The 22,216-nt window shown below is 50.5% G+C and overlaps 1 protein-coding gene across 1 annotated transcript in view; it reads left to right on the top strand.

Annotated features, from left to right (window-relative positions):
* Positions 1–5,487: 5,487 nt before the first annotated feature.
* nudt14 (nudix (nucleoside diphosphate linked moiety X)-type motif 14) overlaps positions 5,488–22,216 on the top strand; it is a 73,625-nt gene continuing 56,896 nt past the window's right edge. The window contains exon 1 of the mRNA XM_078407241.1: positions 5,488–5,619. Within this exon, the coding sequence (XP_078263367.1) occupies positions 5,539–5,619 (81 nt within the window). The 5' untranslated portion in view covers positions 5,488–5,538. The remainder of the gene's footprint in view (positions 5,620–22,216) is intronic.

The raw sequence follows: 22,216 nt of genomic DNA, 5'->3' as shown, positions 1-22,216 counted from the left end.
CAGATGTGGTCTCACCAGGACCCTGTACAACAGCAGAAGGACCTCCTTACTCCTATACTCAAATCTTCTCGTTATGAAGGTGGCGCAGCGGTAGAGTTGCTGCCTTACAGCGAATGCAGCGCCGGAGACTCAGGTTCGATCCTGACTACGGGCGCCATCTGTACGGAGTTTGTACGTTCTCCCCGTGACCTGCGTTGGTTTTCTCCGAGATCTTCGGTTTCCTCCCACACTCCAAAGACGTACAGGTATGTAGGTTAATTGGCTGGGCAAATGTAAAAAATTGTCCCTAGTGGGTGTAGGATAGTGTTAGTGTGTGCAGGGATCTGAAGGGCCTGTTTCTGTGCTGTATCTCTAAATCAAACGAAGGCCAACATGCCATTAGCTTTCTTCACTGCCTGCTGTACCTCTGATTGTGGTCTGTGGGTCAGAGTCGAGCTCTACTCGTTCACCCTGCTGCCCCCTTAACTGACACCATTTTGTCTCCACTCAATCTGAAAAAAGGTTTCGACCTATCCACATTCTCCAGAGATACTGCCTGACCCGCTGAGTTACTCCAGCACTCTGTGAAACGTCACCTATCCATGTTCTCCACAAATGCTGCCTGAGCCGCTGAGTTACTCCAGCACTCTGTGAAACGTCACCTATCCATGTTCTCCACAGATGCTGCATGACCCGCTGAGTTACTCCAGCACTCTGTGAAACGTCACCTATCCATGTTCTCCACAAATGCTGCCTGAGCCGCTGAGTTACTCCAGCACTCTGTGAAACGTCACCTATCCATGTTCTCCACAGGTGCTACCTGACCCGCTGAGTTACTCCAGCACTCTGTGAAACGTCATCTATCCATGTTCTCCACAGATGCTGCCTGACCCGCTGAGTTACTCCGGCACTCTGCTCTACACAGAATTCCAACCAACAATTCTTTGTGCTTTTCACCTCTCGTTTTTGTGACTTACTCCACCAAACCCCTCCTCACCTGTATCCACCTATCACTTGCCAGGCTTTGTCCCTCCCCACCTCTCTTTTCCAGCTTCATGTGCGGGGATCGCAGGTCGGCGCGGACCCGGTGGGCTGAAAGGGCCTGATTTCTACGCTGTATCTCTAAACTAAACTAAAGTTGTAAAGATATACTTCATTGAAATCTAAAGAGCTTCATGTTCAAATTTATTGATTTGTTCAGGTGAATAAGGAAAATGTTTTCATAAGCTCATAAGAAGAGCAACGAGGCACAGATTGAAGATAATTGGCAAAAGAACCAGGAAAATGTTTAATGTTAACTGCATTGAGTTGCTGTGGTCTGGATTGTGGTGCCTGGAAAGGAAGCTGGATAAAGACTTAACAAGAAAGAATCGCAAGAAAGAGTCTGGGGAAAGGGCAGCGGGTGGGAACCGAGTGAACAAAGAGCACGTGTGGGCACAATGCACCAGCTTCTGTGCTGCGTGATTCAACAAGGAAGGAAATGGCAGAGGCTTACTCCCTGTATAATGGTGATTGTCCAAGAATCAAATGATTCTGAATGAGCTGCAGACAGAAAGCATTCACAGGTCACTGCAGATTATCAGCAAACTTAATAGTGGCCTCTGGGGTTGCCAACTTTCTCACTCCCAAATAAGGGACAATGGGTGTTGTCACCGCCCTGCGCCCCAGGTGACCTCACCCAGCCTGCGGCCACGTGCTCCTGCTCCACCAATGGCGGCTGCCCGGGCCGGGAGGCGGGTTGCGAGCACCGAGGTAGTTGAGGCAGTGGCTATCCTAACGTTTAAGAAACAGTTAGACAGGATAGGACAGGTTTGGAGGGATATGGGCCAAACCCAAGCAGGTGGGACTAGTGTAGCTGAGACATGTTGGCTGGTGTGGGCGAGTTGATTTAGCCTCCACAGCCTTCTGTGGCAATGAATTCCACAGATTTATATTTTTAGACTCCTGGAGCTTCTTCCCAATTACAGGGTCGTGTGGGTCCGATATCATGCTCTCTCTTTTAGCTGGAAATCTGACCAAGTTTTGTTAGTACAGAAGCCCACCACCAGGAGTAAATGTACAGAGTCATAGTTTATTCACAAAATGCTGGAGTAACTCAGCGGGTCAGGCAGCATCTCGGGAGAGAAGAAATGGGCGACGTTTCGGGTCGAGACCCTTCTTCATAGTTTAGTTTACTTTAGAGATACAGCGTGGAAACAGACCCTTTGGCTTACCGAGTCCGTGCCAACCAGCGATCACCATGCACATTAGCACTATTTTACACTAGGGACAATTTACAATTTTTACCGTAGCCAATTAACCTACAAACCTGCAAATTTTTGGAGTGTGGAAGAAAACCAGAGCACCCAGAGACACGTGGTCATAGGGAGAACATACAAACTCCGTACAGACAGCACCTGTAGTCAGGATGGAACCCGGGACTCCGGCACTGTTGAGGCAGCAACTCCACCACTGTGTCACTGCGCCGCCCAATGCCCAGAGTCTTTAATCCAGGGCAGAGTAATCATGAACCAGAGGACATGGGTTTACGGTGAAAAGGGAAATTTTTGTTAGCAGCCTGAAGGGCTACATTTTAGAAACATAGAAACATAGAAAATAGGTGCAGGAGGAGGCCATTCGGCCTTTCGAGCCAGCACCGCCATTCATTGTGATCATGGCTGATCGTCCCCAATCAATAACCCGTGCCTGCCTTCTCCCCATATCCCTTGATTCCACTAACCCCTAGAGCTCGATCTAACTCTCTCTTAAATCCATCCAGTAATTTGGCTTCCACTGCCCTCTGTGGCAGAGAATTCCACAAATTCACAACTCTCTGGGTGAAAAAGTTCCTTCTCACCTCAGTTTTAAATGGCCTCCCATTTATTCTTAGACTGTGGCCCCTGGTTCTGGACTTGCCCAACATTGGGAACATTTTTCCTGCATCTAGCTTGTCCAGTCCTTTTATAATTTTATATGTCTCTATAAGGTCCCCTCTCATCCTTCTAAACTCCAGTGAATACAAGCCTAGTCTTTTCAATCTTTCCTCATATGTCAGTCCCGCCATCCTAGGGATCAATCTCGTGAACCTACGCTGCACAGCCTGAAGAAGGGTCTCGACCCGAAACGCCACCCATTCCTTCTCTCCCGAGATGCTGCCTGACCTGCTGAGTTACTCCAGCACTTTGTGAATAACTCAATTACAAGGATGTCCTTCCTTAAATTAGGAGACCAAAACTGTACACAATACTGCAGAAGTGGTCTCACCACGGCCCTGTACAACTGCAGAAGAACCTCTTTACTCCTATACTGAAATCCTCTTGGTATGAAGGCCACAGAGGATGGTGGGTGTATGGAACAAGCTGTCAGAGGTTAGATACAAAATACAGCAGTGACTCACTGGGTCAGGCAGCTTCTCTGGAGAGAAGGAATGGGCGACATTTCGGGTCTCCCGTTCAGAGAGAGGAGAAGAGGATCTCGACCCGAAACGTCACCCGTTCCTTCTCTCCAGAGATGCCACCTGTCCCGATGAGTTACTCCAGCATTTTGTGTCTATCTTTGGTTTAAACCAGCATCTGCAGTTCCTTCCTACACAAGCTGTTAAGAGGAGGTAGTTGAGTGAGGTAGGGACTATTTAACAGACTCTTGGACAGGTACATGGATAGGGCAGGTTTGGAGGGATCTGGGCCAAATGTGGGTCAGGCAGCTTCTCTGGAGAGAAGGAATGGGCGTGCAGCGTAGGTTCACTAGGTTAATTCCCGGAATGGCGGGACTGTCGTATGTTGAAAGGCTGGAGCAATTAGGCTTGTATACACTGGAATTTAGAAGGATGAGGGGGGATCTTATTGAAACATATAAGATAATTAGGGGATTGGACACATTAGAGGCAGGAAACATGTTCCCAATGTTGGGGGAGTCCAGAACAAGGGGCCACAGTTTAAGAATAAGGGGTAGGCCATTTAGAACGGAGATGAGGAAGAACTTTTTCAGTCAGAGAGTGGTGAAGGTGTGGAATTCTCTGCCTCAGAAGGCAGTGGAGGCCAGTTCGTTGGATGCTTTCAAGAGAGAGCTGGATAGAGCTCTTAAGGATAGCGGAGTGAGGGGGTATGGGGAGAAGGCAGGAACGGGGTACTGATTGAGAGTGATCAGCCATGATCGCATTGAATGGCGGTGCTGGCTCGAAGGGCTGAATGGCCTCCTCCTGCACCTATTGTCTATTGTCTATTGTGGGCAGGCAGGACTAGTGTAGACGGGGCATGTAGGCCCGTGTGGGTGAGTTCTGTTTCCACGCTGTGTGAGTCCAAGAGCATCAAGAGATTGACAACAGGGCAAAGAATATAGAATAAACCAATCCACCTCACCGTCTCCATCTCTCGCTCCCCTTGTCCCCAGTCAGGTCTGACGAAGGGTCTCGGCCTGAATCGTCACCCATTCCTTCATCTCCACGGATGCTGCCCGTCTCGTTGAGTTACTCCAGTGTTTTTTTGCGTCTATCTTAAATAAAATACTCAACTGGTCGGGCGGCGTCTGTGGTGGACGGCAGTTGGTCCTCGCCCTGCCCCCGGACAGTGAGTGACAGCCCTGGCCCCGCCCCTGGGTAAACCCCGCCCCCGGGCAGTGAGTGACAGCCCTGGCCCCGTCCCTGGGTAAACCCCGCCCCTGGTAAACCCCGCCCCTCGAGTAAATCCCGCCGCCAGGCAGTTAGCGACAGCCCTGGGCCCGCCCCTGGGTAACCCCCGCCCCCCGAGTAAACCCCGCCCCTCGAGTAAACCCCGCCCCGTGCAATGAGTGACATATCTGGCCCCGCCCCATGGTAAACCCCGCCCCCCCGAGTAAACTCCGCCTCGAGTAAACCCCGCCCTCCGAGTAAACCCCGCCCCCCGAGTAAACCTCGCCCCGGGCAATGAGTGACAGACCTGGCCCCGCCCCATGGTAAACCCCTCCCCCGTGTAAACCCCGCCCCCCGGGCAAGTTGCGTGACAGACGGTGGCTCCACTCCGCCCCCGGGGAGTGAGTGACAGACGGTGGTTGCGCTCCGCCCCCGGGCAGTGAGTGACAGACGGTGGCTCCACTCCGCCCCCGGGCAGTGAGCGACAGCCCTGGCCCCGTCCCTGGGTAAACCCCGCCGCCGGGTAAAACACGCCCCCGGGCAATTAGTGACAGCCATAGCCCCGCCCCCGGGTAAACTCCACCCCTGGTAAACCACGCCCCTCTGGGTAACCCCGCCCCCGGGCAATAAGTGACAGACGGTGCCCCCGTGAGTGACAGACGGTGGCTCCCCCCCCCGGGGGGAGACAGACACCGTCCCCGGGGTGAGTGAAACCGTCCCCGGGGGGAGATAGACAATGTCCCCGGGGTGTGTGTGACACCGTCCCTCGATAAATCCGCACCCGAGCGCTGAGTGATAGACGGTGGCTCCGCCCCGCTCCTCACGGATTAACCCCGCCCCCGGTCGCTGAATGACAGACGCAGACCCCGCCCCCGGGCAGTGAGTGGCAGCGCTGGCCCCGCCCCCTTTGCGGCAGACCCAGTCCCCGGGGAGTGAGTGACAGCGCTGGCCCCGCCCCGCCCCGGGAGCCGGTGATGGAGTCGCTGACCGACGTTGAGGTGTCGCCGTGTCGCCGCTCCGTCTTCCTGCGCCCACTGCGGGCCCACTACACTCAGGTGGGTGGGGGTCACTACACTCAGGTGGGTGGGGGTCACTACACTCAGGTGGGTGGGGGTCACTACACAGGTGGGTGGGGGTCTCTACACTCAGGTGGGTGGGGGTCACTACACTCAGGTGGGAGGGGGGGTGGGGGTCACTACACTCAGGTGGGTGGGGGTCACTACACAGGTGGGTGGGGGGGTGGGGGCCACTACACAGGTGGGTGGGGGGGTGGGGGCCACTACACAGGTGGGTGGGGGTCACTACACAGGTGGGTGGGGGTCACTACACTCAGGTGGGTGGGGGTCTCTACACTCGGGTGGGGGGGTGGGGGTCTCTACACTCGGGTGGGTGGGGGGTCTCTGCACTCAGGTGGGTGGGTGGGGGTCACTGCACTCTGCAGGGTGGGGGTCACTACACAGGTGGGTGGGGGTCACTACACTCAGGTGGGTGGGGGGTCTCTACACTCTGCAGGGTGGGTGGGTGTCACTACACTCAGGTGGGTGGGGGGGGTCTACACTCGGGTGGGTGGGCGGTCTCTACACTCAGGTGGGTGGGGGTCACTGCACTCTGCAGGGTGGGGGTCACTACACAGGTGGGTGGGGGTCACTACACAGGTGGGTGGGGGTCACTACACAGGTGGGCGGGGGTCACTACACAGGTGGGTGGGGGGTCTCTACACTCAGGTGGGTGGGTGGGGGTCAGTACACTCAGGTGGGCGGGGGTCACTACACAGGTGGGTGGGGGGTCTCTACACTCAGGTGGGTGGGTGGGGGGTCACTACACACTGGTGGGTGGGTGGGGGGTCACTACACTCAGGTGGGTGGGGGGTCTCTACACTCAGGTGGGTGGGTGAGGGTCAGTACACTCAGGTGGGCGGGGGTCACTACACAGGTGGGTGGGGGGTCTCTACACTCAGGTGGGTGGGTGGGGGGTCACTACACTCTGGTGGGTGGGTGGGGGGACACTACACTCTGGTGGGTGGGTGGGGGGACACTACACTCTGGTGGGCGGGGGTCACTACACTCAGGTGGGTGGGGGGTCTCTACACTCAGGTGGGTGGGTGAGGGTCAGTACACTCAGGTGGGTGGGGGTCACTACACAGGTGGGTGGGGGTCACTACATAGGTGGGCGGGGGTCACTACACAGGTGGGTGGGGGGTCTCTACACTCAGGTGGGTGGGTGGGGGGTCACTACACTCTGGTGGGTGGGGGTCACTACACTCAGGTGGGTGGGTGGGGGATCACTACACTGGTGGGTGGGTGGGGGGATCACTACACTCTGGTGGGTGGGGGTCACTACACTCAGGTGGGTGGGGGTCAGTACACTCAAGTGGGTGGGGGTCACTACACAGGTGGGTGGGGGTCACTACACAGGTGGGTGGGTGGGGGGTCACTACACAGGTGGGTGGGTGGGGGGTCACTACACTCGGGTGGGTGGGGGGGTCACTACACTTGGGTGGGTGGGTGGGTGGGGGTCACTGTACTCAGGTGGGTGGGGGTCACTACACTCAGGTGGGTGGGGGTCACTAAGGTGGGTGGCTGGGTGTCAGTACACTCGGGTGGGTGGGGGTCACTACACTCAGATGGGTGGGGGTCACTACACTCAGGTGGGTGGGTGGGGGTCACTACACTCAGGTGGGTGAGTGGGTGTGAGTCACTACACAGGTGGGTGGGGGAGTCACTACACAGGTGGGTGGGTGGGGGTCACTACACGGGTGGGTGGGGGTCACTACACTCAGGTGGGTGGGTGGGTGGGGGTCACCACACGGGTGGGTGGGTGGGGGTCACTACACTCAGGTGGGTGGGTGGGGGTCACTACACTTGGGTGGGGGGTCACTACACTCAGGTGGGTGCAGGAACCACTGTGGGGTTGGGGTGGGAGGGGGGCCGGGATCTGGGGTCAGGGACCCGGCCACGGTCTGTGGGAGTCTGAGTCTCTGTCATAAGGTCATCAGTGATAGGAGCAGATTAGGCCCTTCGACCCATCAAGTCCACTCCACCATTCAATCACGGCTGATCTATCTCTCCCTCCTAACCCCATTCTGCTGCCTTCTCCCCATAACCTCTGACACCTGTACTAATGAAGAATCTATCTTTTTCTGCCTTAGAAATATCCACTGACTTGGCCTCCACAGCTGTCTGTGGCAAAGAATCCCACAGATTCACCACCCTCTGACTAAAGAAATTACTCCCCATCTCCTTCCTAAAAGAACGTCCTTTAATTGTGAGGCTGTGACCTCCGGTCCTAGACTCTCCCACTAGTGGAAACATCCTCTCCACATCCACTCTATCCAGGCCGCTCACTATTCTCCACTCCCTGCATATCCACGTGCCTACCTAAAAGGCTCTTAAATGTCACTATGGTATCTGCCTCCACTACCACCTCTGGCAGTGGGTTCCAGGCCCCCACTACCCTCTGTGGAAAAAACCCCATGTCCCAAACAGCTCCTTTAAACTACTCCCCTCTCACCTTAAAGCTATGCCCTCTAGTATTTGATATTTCCATCCTATGTCTACCCTTTCTACGCCTCTCATAATTTTATTTACCTCTACCAGGTCTCCCCTCAACCTCTGCCGTTCTAGAGAAAAAAAATCCAAGTCTGTCCAACTTCTCTTTGTAGCTCGAAAAAAAACTGCAGATGCTGGTCTAAATCGAAGGTAGACAAAAAATGCTGGAGTAAGTCCGCGGGTCAGGCAGCATCTCGGGAGAGAACGAATAGGTTGACTCCACCATTCCAATCATGGCTGATTCCTCCGTGTGCTCCGGTTTCCTCCCACATCCCAAAGACGCGTGGGTTTGTAGGTTAATTGGCCCGCTGTAAATTGCCCCTGATGTGCAGAGAGTGGATGAGGAATGAATGAATGAATGAATGAATAAGTTTATTGGCCAAGTATGTGCATATACAAGGAATGTGCTTTGGTGCTCCGCTCACAAATGACAACACAAACATACAGTTAACAATTAAGAATAAAGCATAACCACGTCAAAACAATAAGGATACAACATTACGGTCTAAACATGTGGGTGAAAATAAACCAGAGCAAAAAAGAGACTACAGACTTTGGTTATTGAGTGGAACTATCATTCGTGGAAAAAAGTTGTTTTTATGTCTGGCTGTGGCTGCTTTGACAGTCTGGAGTCGCCTTCCAGAGGGAAGTGCTTCGAAGAGTTTGTGGCCAGGGTGAGAGGGGTCAGAGATGATCTTGCCCGCTCGCTTCCTGGCCCTTGCAGTGTACAGTTCGTCAATGGGGGGAAGGTTGCAGCCAACAACCTTCTCAGCTGTGCGAACGATCCGTTGCAGCCTCCAGATGTTGTGCTCTCCTTGCTCTGGAGAGAAGGAATGGGTGGGCTTTCGGGTCGAGACCCTTCTTCGACTGACGAAGGGTCTCAACCCCAAAACGTCACCCATTCCTTCTCTCCTGAGATGCTGCCTGTCCTGCTGAGTTACTCCAGCATTTTGTATCTACCTTCGGTTATAAACCAACATCTGCAGTTCCTTCCCACACAAAGACTAATACCATTGTGTCTAGTCCTTGTCACTTCTGAACATATACAGAATTTCAGACACTGTCTTACAGTCAGTGATAAGACCATACTTGGAGTATGTTGCAGTTCTGGTCACCCAGCTACAGGAAGGATGTCATTAAGTTGGGAAGGATGCAGAAGAGATTCTCCAGGATGTTACTGAGAGTTACGGGCTCGAGTATTATAGCGAGAGGTTTTTACTTTGGAGCGTAGAAGGCTGAGGGCTAGTGTTACCAACTTTCCCGTATTAGCCTGATCATCCCATATATTGGGCTAAATAGGTTTGTCCCACATGGGACCGCCCCTGTCCCATATCAGGCCCGAGGGGTGCTGTAGTTCCGGGCGCTGTAGGCCCAGACGCTGTAGGCCCAGACGCTGTAGGCCCAGACACTGTAGGTCCAGAGGGCCGGGCGCCGCCTAACTGTCGTTGCGTAGCAACCCGCCTCCCGGCCCGGGTGGCCGTCATTGGCGGAGCAGGAGCACGTGGCCACTGGCTGGGTGGGGCACGGGGCGGTGACGTCACCTTGTCCCTTATTTGAGAGTGAGATAGTTGGCAACCCTACTGAGTGAGGGGTGACCTTACTGAGGTGTCCATGTTCATGAGGGGCATGGGTAAAGTGAACGCGCGCAGGCTTTTTCCTAGGGTAGGTGGAGGGTTCTAAAAGAGGGGCGACTTTTTCACTCAGAGGGTAGTCCATATCTGAAATGAGGAAGCTTTAGAAACGGATGCAATTATGTTTTAAAAGATATTTAGATGGATACTAGACGAGCCGTTGGGTTCCCGCTGTGATAACGGTTGATGAAAAAAAAGACACACTATTTTAATATTATTGAGCGGTCAAACTTTAACTTGAAGAAAATTTGAGCATTTACCTCAGGAGCCATCGTTCAACGAAGCACGCATTTAATGGTAACGTTGAACACGGAAGTATTAGATCAAAATGGAGGTGTTTATTTTATGGGGTATGTGTCCGAAATACAGCCTAAACGGTACACGATAACGCAACAATTTGAATGAGACTCTCTGAGATACTGCTTGACCTGCTGAGTTACTCCAGGACTTTGTGTCTTTTTTTTGGTGTAAATCAGCATCTGCAGTTCCTTGTTTCTCCATTTATCAAATGACTTGTTTATAAATGAATGTTAGATAGAGCTCTAGGGGCTAGCGGAATCAAGGGGTATGGGGAGAAGGCAGGCACGGGTTACTGATTGTGGATGATCAGCCATGATCACAATGAATGGCGGTGCTGGCTCGAAGGGCCGAATGGCCTCCTCCTGCACCTATTTTCTATGTTTCTATGACTTGTTCATTTGAGGGAAGATATACTATCTTCGTGGCGTGGTTTTGCCAGGCTGTGCCTCTGTGCCGCTTGTGATTGCTGGCTGTGGCTGGGTGATTGATGGTGATCCATCCGTGGAATGTGGGTGTACTGACTAGGGCCGCCAACTGTCCCGCATTAGCCGGGACATCCCGTATTTTGGGCTAAATTGGTTTGTCCCGTACGGGACCGCCCTTGTCCCGTATTAGTAGGGTTGCCAACTTCCTCACTCCCAAATAAGGGACAGAGGGGTGACGTCACCGCCCCGCGCCCCACGTGACCTCACCCAGCCAACGGCCACGTGCTCCCGCTCCACCAATGGCGGCTGCCATTGGTGGAGCGGGAGCACGTGGCCGCTGGCTGGGTGAGGTGACGTGGGGTGCGGGGCGGTGACGTCACCCCTTTGTCCCTTATTTGGGAGTGAGGATAGTTGGCACCCCTGGTCTGCTGACCAACATTGCAGAAGCCTTGGCCACACAGCTGCTGTGCTGCCGAGCATGGTGGCTTGAGAGAGTCTTCTGTCACAGCAGCAGAGGGTGCTCTGAGCTCATCCATGGAGAATTCCTCAGCAATGTCTTTACTCTGTCAAACCTCCAATTGTCCGATCGGCATTTACATCGGCACATGGATACGGATCGTGCGCACGGGCAGATGAGATTATCAGAGTCATTGAGTCATGCCACTCATAACAACTGCAGTGTGGTCTGGACTTGGAAAGGGCTCAGTAGACTGTTTAGGAAAAAAACTGCAGATGCTGGTTTAAATCGAAGGTCGACACTATATTCTGCACTCTGTATCTTCCCCTTTGCACTACATATTGTACTTGAGTTTGACTTTGTGTATGGTATATCTGATTGGATAGCAGGCAAAACCAAGCTTTTCACTGTACCAAGGTACACGTGGCAATAATAAACCTGAATCTAAACCCAGACCTGACCCCTGAGTTACTCCAGCACTTTGTGTTCTCTGATACACAGTGGTCCATTGCTCCTTTCCACAAAACCGCTTCTTCCCCGCTGTTCTCAGTCTACTGTATGGACCTCTCATAACCTACAGGTGTAGTCCCAATCTCCCAACCTACCTCCTGGAGGGCCCTGCACTTTTTTACACCTGCACTTTCTCTGCAACTGTAACGCTATAATACCAAGGTAGACACAAAATGCTGGAGTAACTCAGCGGGCCAGGCAGTATCTCTGGAGAGAAGGAATGGGTGACGTTTCGGGTCGAGTCTGAAGAAGGGTCACGACCCAAAACGTCACCCATTCCTTCTCTCCTGAGATGCTGCCTGACCCGCTGAGTTACTCCAACATTTTGTGTCTATCCTCAGTAGACTGTCACTGTACAATTGCTAATCGTGGGGTGGTATGGTGATACTCTACTGGACTGTTTGTAAGAAATGAATTTCATTGTGCTGGTGCTTTGCACATGTGGCAATAAAGCACCAGAGAACCATCATAGAGCACAGAAACAGGTCCTTGAGCCAATCTTGTCATGCTGACCAAGATGCCCCATCCAAGCTGCTACCCGCATTTGGCCCATAGAGCGCGGAAACAGGCCCTTCATTAACACCATCCTACACACACTAGGGACAATTTTTTACATTTACCAAGCCAATTAACCTACAAACCTGTACGTCTTTGGAGTGTGTGAGGAAACCGAAGATCTCGGAGAAAACCCACGCAGGTCACGGGGAGAACGTACAAACTCCGTACAGACAGCACCTGTAGACGGGATGGAACCCGCTGTAAGGCAGCAACTCTACCTTTGTCTATTGTCTATTATCGAGATCCTTCTGAAGAAGGGTCTCGACCTGCAACGTCACTCATTCCTTCTCTCCAGAGATGCTGCCTGACCCGCTGCATTTTTTTTCCTACTCCTGGAACCGGTGTAAACGGGTGATCGGCACGGACTCGGTGGGCCGAAGGGCCTATCTCCATGATTCACCTCATAATAAAAAAACATGGCATGGAATTTTGTGCCTTATTTGCACATCTCACAGTCGGTGAGTAAAAGCTTGGGGAAGGATAATTTTGCAATCTCTGCTCATCTCACTGATCTGTCTGCAGGTTCCTGCCTGTGGTTTGTTGTGGGAGGGAATCTGTCATTAAACCCACTAATGGAGCAATCTCAGCTTTTTATCTTCCATCTCTAATCACACCAATTGTCTGAATTCCTGTCATCCACACCTGCCCCTCCAACGTGGTTCCATCTCCCGTGTCACCATTCCTTCTTATTCCACTCTTAAACATATTCACCACTCAAACCTGGGATTGTGTTCAGTGGAAGCATAGAAAATAGGTGCAGGAGGAGGCCATTTAAGCCAGCACCGCCATTCATTGTGATCATGGCTGATCATTCACAATCAGTAACCCGTGCCTGCCTTCTCCCCATATCCCTTGATTCCGCTAGCCCCCAGAGCTCTATCCAACTCACTTTAAAATTCATCCAGTGAATTGGCCTCCACTGCCGTCTGTGGCAGAGAATTCCACAAACTCACAACTCTCTGGGTGAAAAAGGTTTTTCTCGCCTCAGTTTTAAATGGCCTCCCCTTTATTCTTAGATTGTGGCCCCTGGTTCTGAACATTGGGAACATTTTTCCTGCATCTAGCTTGTTCAGTCCTTTCATAATTTTATACGTCTCTATGAGATCCCCTCTCATCCTTCTAAACTCCAGTGAATACAAGCCCAGTCTTTCCAATCTTTCCTCATATGACAGTCCCGCCATCCTAGGGATTAACCTGGTGAACCTACGCTGCACTGCCTCAATAGCAAGGACACCAGTTGCTGAGGCAAAACCTGATGGAAGTATGTAAAATAGAGGAGGCACAGTGCTACCACAGTAGAGTTGCTGCCTCACAGCGCCAGAGACCCAGGTTTGACCCTGACTACTGGTGCTGTCTGTACGGAGTTTGTACGTTCCCTCTATGACAGCGAGGGAACATTTTTCCTGCATCTAGCTTGTTCAGTCCTGTCATAATTTTATACGTCTCTATGAGATCCCCTCTCATCCTTCTAAACTCCAGTGAATACAAGCCCAGTCTTTCCTCATATGACAGTCCCGCCATCTTAGGGATTAACCTGGTGAACCTACGCTGCACTGCCTCAATAGCAAGGACACCAGTTGCTGAGGCAAAACCTGATGGAAGTATGTAAAATAGAGGAGGCACAGTGCTACCACAGTAGAGTTGCTGCCTCACAGCGCCAGAGACCCAGGTTTGACCCTGACTACTGGTGCTGTCTGTACGGAGTTTGTACGTTCCCTCTATGACAGCGAGGGTTGGCTCCGGGTGCTCCGGTTTCCTCCCATACTACAAAGACGTACAGATTTGTAGGTTAATTGGCTTTGGTAAAATTGTAACTTGTCCCGAGTGTGTGGGATAGTGCTGGTGTACGGGGCGATCGCTGGTTGGCAATGACTCGGTGGGCCGAAGGGCCTGTTCTCATGCTGTATCTCTAAAGTGTAAGTTAAAATATTGTCTAAAATTATGAGAGGCATAGGTAGGGTAGACAGTCGGCGCCTTTTTTTCAGGGTGGAGGTGTCAAAGACAAGAGGGCATTCTTTCAAGGTGAGAGGGGCAAAATTTAAAGGAGATGTGCGTGGCAAGTTTTTATACACAGAGTGGTAGCTGCCAGGGGTGGTGGTGGCAGATACGTAATTGGCATATAAAAGACTTTTGGATAGGCACATGGACATGCAGGGAATGAAGGGACATTGATCACGTGCAGGCTGATGAGATCAGATATGGGACTTTATTTGTCACTTGTATCGAGGTACAGATGCTCCTCGACTTACTTACGATGCTTCGACTTACGATATTTCGACTTTACAACGGTGCAAAAGTGATACACACTCAGTGGAAACAGTGCTTTGAATTTTGATCTTTTCGCTTACTGCTAGTGATATGCGGTACGATACTCTCTCGTGATGCCGGACAACGGCAGCGAAACGCAGCTCCCAGTCAGCCACGCCATCACCAGTGTAAACAACCCCTTCTCTGCAGTGCACGGCATTGCTAGCCTTTTTTGGATTTTGCCCAACTGTAGGCTAATGTAAGTGTTCTGAGCATGTTTAAGTTAGGCTCGGCTAGGCGATGATGTTGGGCAGGTTAGGTGGCTATGATGTTGGGCAGGTTAGGTGGCTATGATGTTGGGTAGGTCAGGTGGCTACGATGTTGCGTAGGTTAGATGGCTACGATGTTGGGTAGGTTAGATGGCTATGATGTTGGGTAGGTTAGGTGGCTATGATGTTCAGTAAGTTACGTGGCTATGTTGTTGGGTAGGTTAGATGGCTATGATGTTCGGTAGGTTAGGTGGTCATGGTGTTGGTAGGTTAGGTGACTATGATGTTCGGTAGGTTAGGTGTATTAAATGCATTTTCAACTTACGATATTTTCGATTTACGATGGGTTTATCGGAACGTAACCCCATCGCAAGTCGAGGAGCATCTGTACAGTGAAATACATTTTTGTATACCGTTCAGTACAACTATCACTATACATAAGCACTTAGAAACATCTTAGATAAGCATCTCAGATACAGCACAAGTGTACAGCTCTAGTACACACTTAGACAGTCGCTGGTTTAACGCTATTTTCAAGTCATCTCAGTCATAGACATAGTCATACAGCACAAAAACAGGCCATTCGGCCCAACTCATCCATGCCGATCATCTAAGCTAGTCCCATTTGCTCAGGTTTGGCCCATATCCCTCTGAACCTTGCTGATCCATGTATCTGTCCATGTTGGCATCATGTGTAGGAAAGAACTGCAGATGTTGGTTTAAATTGAAGGTAGACACAAAATGCTGGAGTAACTCAGCGGGTCAGGCAGCATCTCTGGAGAGAAAGAAGACCCATTCCTTCTCTCCACTGATGCTGCCTGTCCTGTTGAGTTACTCCAGCATTTTGTGTCTACCTTCAAGTTGGCCATCATGTGTGGCTCAGACACTGTGGGCCAAACGGCCTGTTCTTGTGCCGCATTTTTCTTTGTTCTACGTTAATAAATATCACAACCTGGTGAGTTTTCTTTACATTCCGCACTGTTTGCGGTAAATTACTGTGAGATTAAATCTATATTTTCCTGTGACATTGTTTTCCGCTTCCCTGGTTTATTTTCCCACATTCCAAGCATTGTGAGGCATCGGGGGTTTTGTGTTCACATTTAACACAACCTCTTGAGTCTTGATTTATTTTAGTCACAGTTTGTACCTTGCTCCATTTCCGACAATTAAAGCTTAAATTGAATATTCTCTGATTTCCCGTGGAATTCTATATTCCTTTCGCACTTTTTTAAAAGAGAAAAATGTGCGGTTTAGTAGCTCATCCATCACCACCCTTCTCTGTTGCCATTTGAGTGCTTTGATTTTTAATTTTCCTGCTCCTCCTTCCTAGTTGAACAAATCTCTGCTATTTCCATTCATTAGTTTGCTTCCTGTTCAGGCCTGGGCCATCTTTGCTGAACAACCTTTCCCCAGAACTGGTCCCAGCACCCCAGGAACAGAAACTCTTTTCCCAACACTGGAATTTAGAAGGATGAGAGGAGATCTTATCGAAACGTATAAGATTATTAAGGGATTGGACACGTTAGAGGCAGGAAACATGTTCCCAATGTTGGGGGAGTCCAGAACAAGGGGCCACAGTTTAAGAATCAGGGGTAGGCCATTTAGAACTGAGATGAGGAAAAACATTTTCAGTCAGAGAGTTGTGAATCTGTAGAATTCTCTGCCTCAGAAGGCAGTGGAGGCCAATTCTCTGAATGCATTCAAGAGAGAGCTAGATAGAGCTCTGAAGGATAGCGGAGTCAGGGGGTATGGGGAGAAGACAGGAACGGGGTACTGATTGAGAATGATCAGCCATGATCACATTGAATGGCGGTGCTGGCTCGAAGGGCCGAATGGCCTCCTCCTGCACCTATTGTCTATAACACCATTGTATAGCCATTTGCCGAACTCCACAACCTTCAATTTAGTTTATTGTCACCTGAACCGAGGTACAGTGAAAAGCTCTTTTTTGCGTGATATCCAGTTAGCGAAAGGACTATACATGATTGCAATCACACCCTCCACTGTGTACAGATACAGCATGAAGGGAATAACGTTTAGTGCAAGGTAAAGTCCGAAGAAAGATAGTCCGAGCGTCTCCAATGAGGTAGTTAGATTGCAGCTCTGGTTGGTGATAGGATGGTTCAGTTTTCCGATTATCTCTGGAGAAAGGGAATAGATGACGTTTCGGGTCCAGACCCTTCTTCAGACATGCTTTTCTCCAGAGATGCTGTCAAATCCATTGAGCTACTCCAGTTTTTTGTGCCTATCTTCAGTTTAAACCAGCATCTGCAGTTCCTTCCTACACATTTCGTGATGCACTGCAGAGCTGAGAACTATATTCTGCACTCTTTATCTTTCCCTTTTCTCTATTTATTGTACTTGAGTTTGACTTGATTGTATTTATGTATGGTATTATCTGATCTGATTGGATAGCATGCACAACAAAGTTTTTCACTGTACTTCAGTAAACGTGACAATGATAAACCTAAACCAACACTCTGACATTATTGACTCCAGAAAATTATTTAGCTTGTCCAGTCCTTTTATAATTTTAATTTTACTGAGGAAAGATTGGAAAGACCGGGCTGTATTCACTGGAGTTTAGAAGGATGAGAGGGGATCTTATGAAAACGTATAAACTTATAAAAAGACTGGACAAGCTAGATGCAGGAAAAATGTCCCCTCTGGGGTCAGGCAGCATCTGTGGAGAACAATGTTGGGGGAGTCCAGAACCAGGGGGGCACAGTTTAAGAATAAAGGGGAGGCCATTTAAAACTGAGGTGAGAAAAAACGTTTTCACCCAGAGAGTTGTGAATCTGTGGAATTCTCTGCCACAGAACAAGATCATGAGGGGCATAGATAAGGTAGATGGCGGGGAACTTCTTCCACTGGTGGAAGGTTCAACAACGAGGGGACATAGATACAGGGTAAGGAGAGGGAGGTTTCAGGAGGATGTGAGAAAGAACTTTTTCACCCAGAGGGTGGTTGGAGTCTGGAACTCACTACCTGGGGTGGTGGTGGAGGCGGGAACACTCACAACGTTTAAGAGGCATTTGGATGGGCACTTGAAATGCTACAACATTCAGGGCTACGGTCCAAATGCGGGAAAATGGGATTAAAATTAGACTGTGTTTGGTAACGGGCCGCACGGACACGATGGGCCGAAGGGCCTCTTTCTGTGCTGTAGGACTCTATGACTCTATGAGAAGGTAGTGGAGGCCAATTCACTGGATGAATTTAAAAGAGAGTTAGATAGAGCTCTAGGGGCTAGTGGAATCAAGGGATATGGGGAGAAGGCAGGCACGGGTTACTGATTGTGGATGATCAGTCATGATCACAATGAATGGCAGTGCTGGTTCGAAGGGCCAAACGGCCTCCTCCTGCACCTATTTTCTATGTTTCCATGTTGCCTGGATGAGAGGGTATTGGTTACAGGGAGAGGTTGGACAGACTTGGATCGTTATCTCTGGAATGCCAGAGTTTGTGGGATGACCTGGTTGTCATGTTGCAGCTTGTAAGACTTTGGTTTGACTGCGTTTGGAGTATTGCGTGCAGTTCTGGTTGACCCCACTACAGGAAGGATGTAGAGGCTTTGGAGAGAGTGCAGAAGTGGTTTGTCAGGATGCTGCCTAGATTAGCAACAGGGAGAGGTCGGACATACTCTGGAACACCAGACAAGCATCTAGCTTGTCCAGTCCTTTTATTTTCTAGGCCGTTTAGAACGGAGATGAGGAAAAACGTTTTCAGTCAGAGAGTTGTAAATCTGTGGAAGGTATTTATTCACAAAATGCTGGAGTAACTCAGCAGGTCGGGCAGCATCTCGGCAGAGAAGGAATGGGTGACTTTTTGGGTCGAGACCCTTCCTCAGACTGTCACCCAACGTCCCCGAAACGTCACCCATTCCTTCTCTCCCGAGATGCTGCCCAACCTGCTGAGTTACTCCAGCATTTTGTGAATAAATACCTTCGATTTGTACCAGCATCTGCAGTTATTTGCTTATACTACTTGTAAATCTGTGGAATTCTCTGCCTCAGAAGGCAGTGGAGGCCAATTCTCTGAATGCATTCAAGAGAGAGCTTGATAGAGCTCTTAAGGATAGCGGAGTCAGGAGGTATGGGGAGAAGGCAGGAACGGGGTACTGATTGAGAATGATCAGCCATGATCACATTGAATGGCGGTGCTGGCTCGAAGGGCTGAATGGCCTCCTCTTCCTCCTCCTATTGTCTATTGTTGAGGGGAGACCTGATAGAAGTATATAAAATGATGAGAGGCATAGATAGGGTAGACAGTCAGAACCTTTATCCCAGAGTGCAAATGTCAAGGACTAGAGGGCACAGCTTTAAGGTGAGTGGGACAACGTTAAAGGAGATATGCAGGTCAGAACTTTTACATAGAGGGTGGTGGGTGCCTGGAACGCACTGCCAGGGGTGGCGGTGGAGGCAGGCACGATAGTGGCATTTAAAAGCCATTTAGATTGGCATATGCATAGGCAAGGAATGGAGTGATATGAATCACATGCAGCCAGAAGAGATTAGTTTAATTTGTTTAGGAAAGAACTGCAGATTCTGGTTTGAATCGAAGGTTGACACAAAACGCTGGAGTAACTCAGCGGGACAGGCAGCATCTCTGGAGAGAAGGAATGGGTCGGGTTGAGACCCTTCTTCAGATTCATTTGACATCATCTTAGACAGGGACATTGTTAGGCTGAAGGGCCTGTTCCCGTGCTGTACAGTTCTGTGTTCAGAGAATAATTGCCATTCGGCTCACTCTGTTCCCCATAATTGTTCCCTTAAGGATAGCGGAGTGAGGGGGTATGGGGAGAAGGCAGGAACGGGGTACTGATTGATAGTGATCAGCCATGATCGCATTGAATGGCGGTGCTGGCTCGAAGGGCTGAATGGCCTACTCCTGCACCTATTGTCTATTGTCTATTGTCTTCCTAGAGTCATTGAGTCACAGAGTGATACAGTGTGGAAACAGGCCCTTCGGCCCAACTCGCCCACACTGGCCAACAATGTCCCAGCTACCCTGGTCCCACCTGCCTGCGCTTGGTCCATAACCCTCCAAACCTGTCCTACCCATGTTCTGTCCAACTGTTTCTTAAACGATGGGATAGTCCCACCCTCAACTACCTCCTCTGGCAGCTTGTTCCATACACCCACCACCCTCTGTGTGACAAAATTACCCCTCAGATTCCTATTAAATCTTTTCCCCTTCACCTTGAACCTATGTCCTCTGGTCCTCGATTCCCCTACTCTGGGTAAAAGACTCTGTGCATCTACCCAATCTATTCCTCTCATGATTTTGTACACCTCTAGAAGATCACCCCTCCTATGCTCCATGGAATAGACCCAGCCTACTCAACCTCTCTCTATAGCTCACACCCTCTAGTCCTGGCAACATCCTCGTAAATCTTTTCTGACCCCTTTCATGCTTGACAATATCTTTCCTATAACATGGTGCCCAGAACTGAACACAATACTCTGAATATGGTCTCACCAACATCTTGTACAAAGTGAAGTGTTTCTCAGCCCAGATGAACTGGGCTGGTGTTGTTTTCTTCAAAGTTGCTAAAGGCTTTGGTTTTTCCTTCTGACTAACCCCACTCTACGCAGCAAACCTGGGCTGTATATCCAGGTTGCTTAGTGACCGTCAAACACTGCTAACTCAACATGTTCAGTGAAATGTTCTTTCCAAAGTCAGAGACACCGTATAAATCTCGGCTGGTGTCACCGTGAATATACTAGGGAACCACAGATGCTGGTTAATGCACAAGAGGACACAAAGTGCTGGAGTAACTCAGCGGGTCAGGCAGCATCTGTGGAGAACGTGGATAGGTGAAGTTTCACAGAGTGCTGGAGTAACTCAGCGGGTCAGGCAGCATCTGTGGAGAACATGGAAAGGTGACGTTTCACAGAGTGCTGGAGTAACTCAGCGGGTCAGGCAGCATCTGTGGAGAACATGGATAGGTGACGTTTCACAGAGTGCTGGAGTAACTCAGCGGGTCAGGCAGCATCTGTGGAGAACATGGATAGGTGACGTTCTGGGTTGACACCCTTCCCACCTATCCATGTTCTCCAGGGATGCAGCCTGACCTGTTGAGTTAATGCAGCATTTTCTCTGAATACTCATCAGTTGCTTTGATGAATGGAGTTCCATCAACACCCAGGGAACTTGGAATTGCAGTTTAGTTAAGAGATGCAACATGGAAACGGGTTTGGCCCATTCAGTCCTCACCAACCATCGAACACCCATTCTCACGAACTGTATGTTATCCCATTTTCTCATCCACTCCTCACACACACGAGGGGAAATTTACAGAGGGCCAATTAACCTACAAACCCGCACGTCTATTGGAATGTTGGAACAAACCGGAACACCCGGAGGGAACCCAAGTGGTCACAGGGAGAACTTGCAAACTCCACTCAGACGGCACTTGAGGTCTGGATGGAACCCGGGTCTCTGGTGCTGTGAGGCAGCAGCTCTACCCGCTGCACCACTGTGCCATGCAATCATGTCTGGTTTTATCAAACATTATGACCCATTGAGTTACTCCAGCGCACTGTGAAACGTCACCTATCCATGTTCTCCACAGATGCTGCCTGACCCGCTGAGTTACTCCAGCACTCTGTGAAACATCACCTATCTATGTTCCCCACAGACGCTGCCTGACCCGCTGAGTTACTCCAGCACTCTGAAACGTCACCTATCTATGTTCTGCAGAGTTGCTGTGCAGTTGTTCAGTTACAGAGCGGAGTGTGAAGGTAGTGTTTGTGCGCTGAGGGTCAGGGGCTGCAGCAGCTGTGCCGGTCTGCTGAGCTGTAGAGGGAACGAGGCCAGCTACTGCCAGCCTGATTTCTAGCTGGGAGCAGGAACACAGCTGTTCAGGATGCATACCTGTGAAATACTGGTGGAGATTTAATAATGCAGGGTGTTAATTATATCCCCTCCGCCACTCCCATCCTCTAGTGTGCTGGTGTCTGTTTTACACAGCAGCAATTACTCTGCACCTCTCCAGTCCTCAGTAACAGACAGATAGTAACTATGCAGTCTTGTAGAGTCATACAGCGTGGAAACAGGCCCTTCGACCCAACTTGTCCACGCCGACCAACATGTCCCATCTAAACTAGTCCCACCTGCCTGTGTTTGGCCCCTATCTCTCTAAACCTGTCTTATCCATGTACCGGTCTAAATGTGTCTTGAACATTGTGATTGGACCAGCCTCAATCGGGCGGTCACGGTGGTGCAGCGGTAGAGTTGCTGCCTCACAGCGAATGCAACGCCGGAGACCCGGGTTCCATCCCGACTAAGGGCGCTGTCTGTACGGAGTTTGTACGTTCTCCCCGTGACCTGCGTGGGTTTTCTCCGAGATCTTCGGTTTCCTCCCACACTCCAAAGACGTGCAGGTATGTAGGTTAATTGGCTTGGTAAATGTAAAAAATGTCCCTAGTGGGTGTAGGATAGTGTTAGTGTGCGGGGATCGCTGGTCGGTGCGAACCCGGTGGGCCGAAGGGCCTGTTTCCGCGCTGTATCTCTAAACTAAAAAAAATGAAAAAGTTACTCTTTACCTCTCCAGTACTCGGTAACAGACAGACAGTAACTGTGCAGTCTGATAGAGTCATACAGCGTGGAAAAAAGGCCCTTTGGCCCAACGTCCACGTCGACCAACATGTCCCAGCTACACTAGTCCCACCTGCCTGCGTTTGGCCCATATCCCTACAAACC

This window comes from Rhinoraja longicauda, chromosome 10, assembly GCF_053455715.1.
Source record: "Rhinoraja longicauda isolate Sanriku21f chromosome 10, sRhiLon1.1, whole genome shotgun sequence".
NCBI classification, from domain to species: domain Eukaryota; kingdom Metazoa; phylum Chordata; class Chondrichthyes; order Rajiformes; family Arhynchobatidae; genus Rhinoraja; species Rhinoraja longicauda.
Note: the sequence above shows the minus strand (reverse complement) of the source record. Positions and strands in the feature narration are given on the sequence as shown.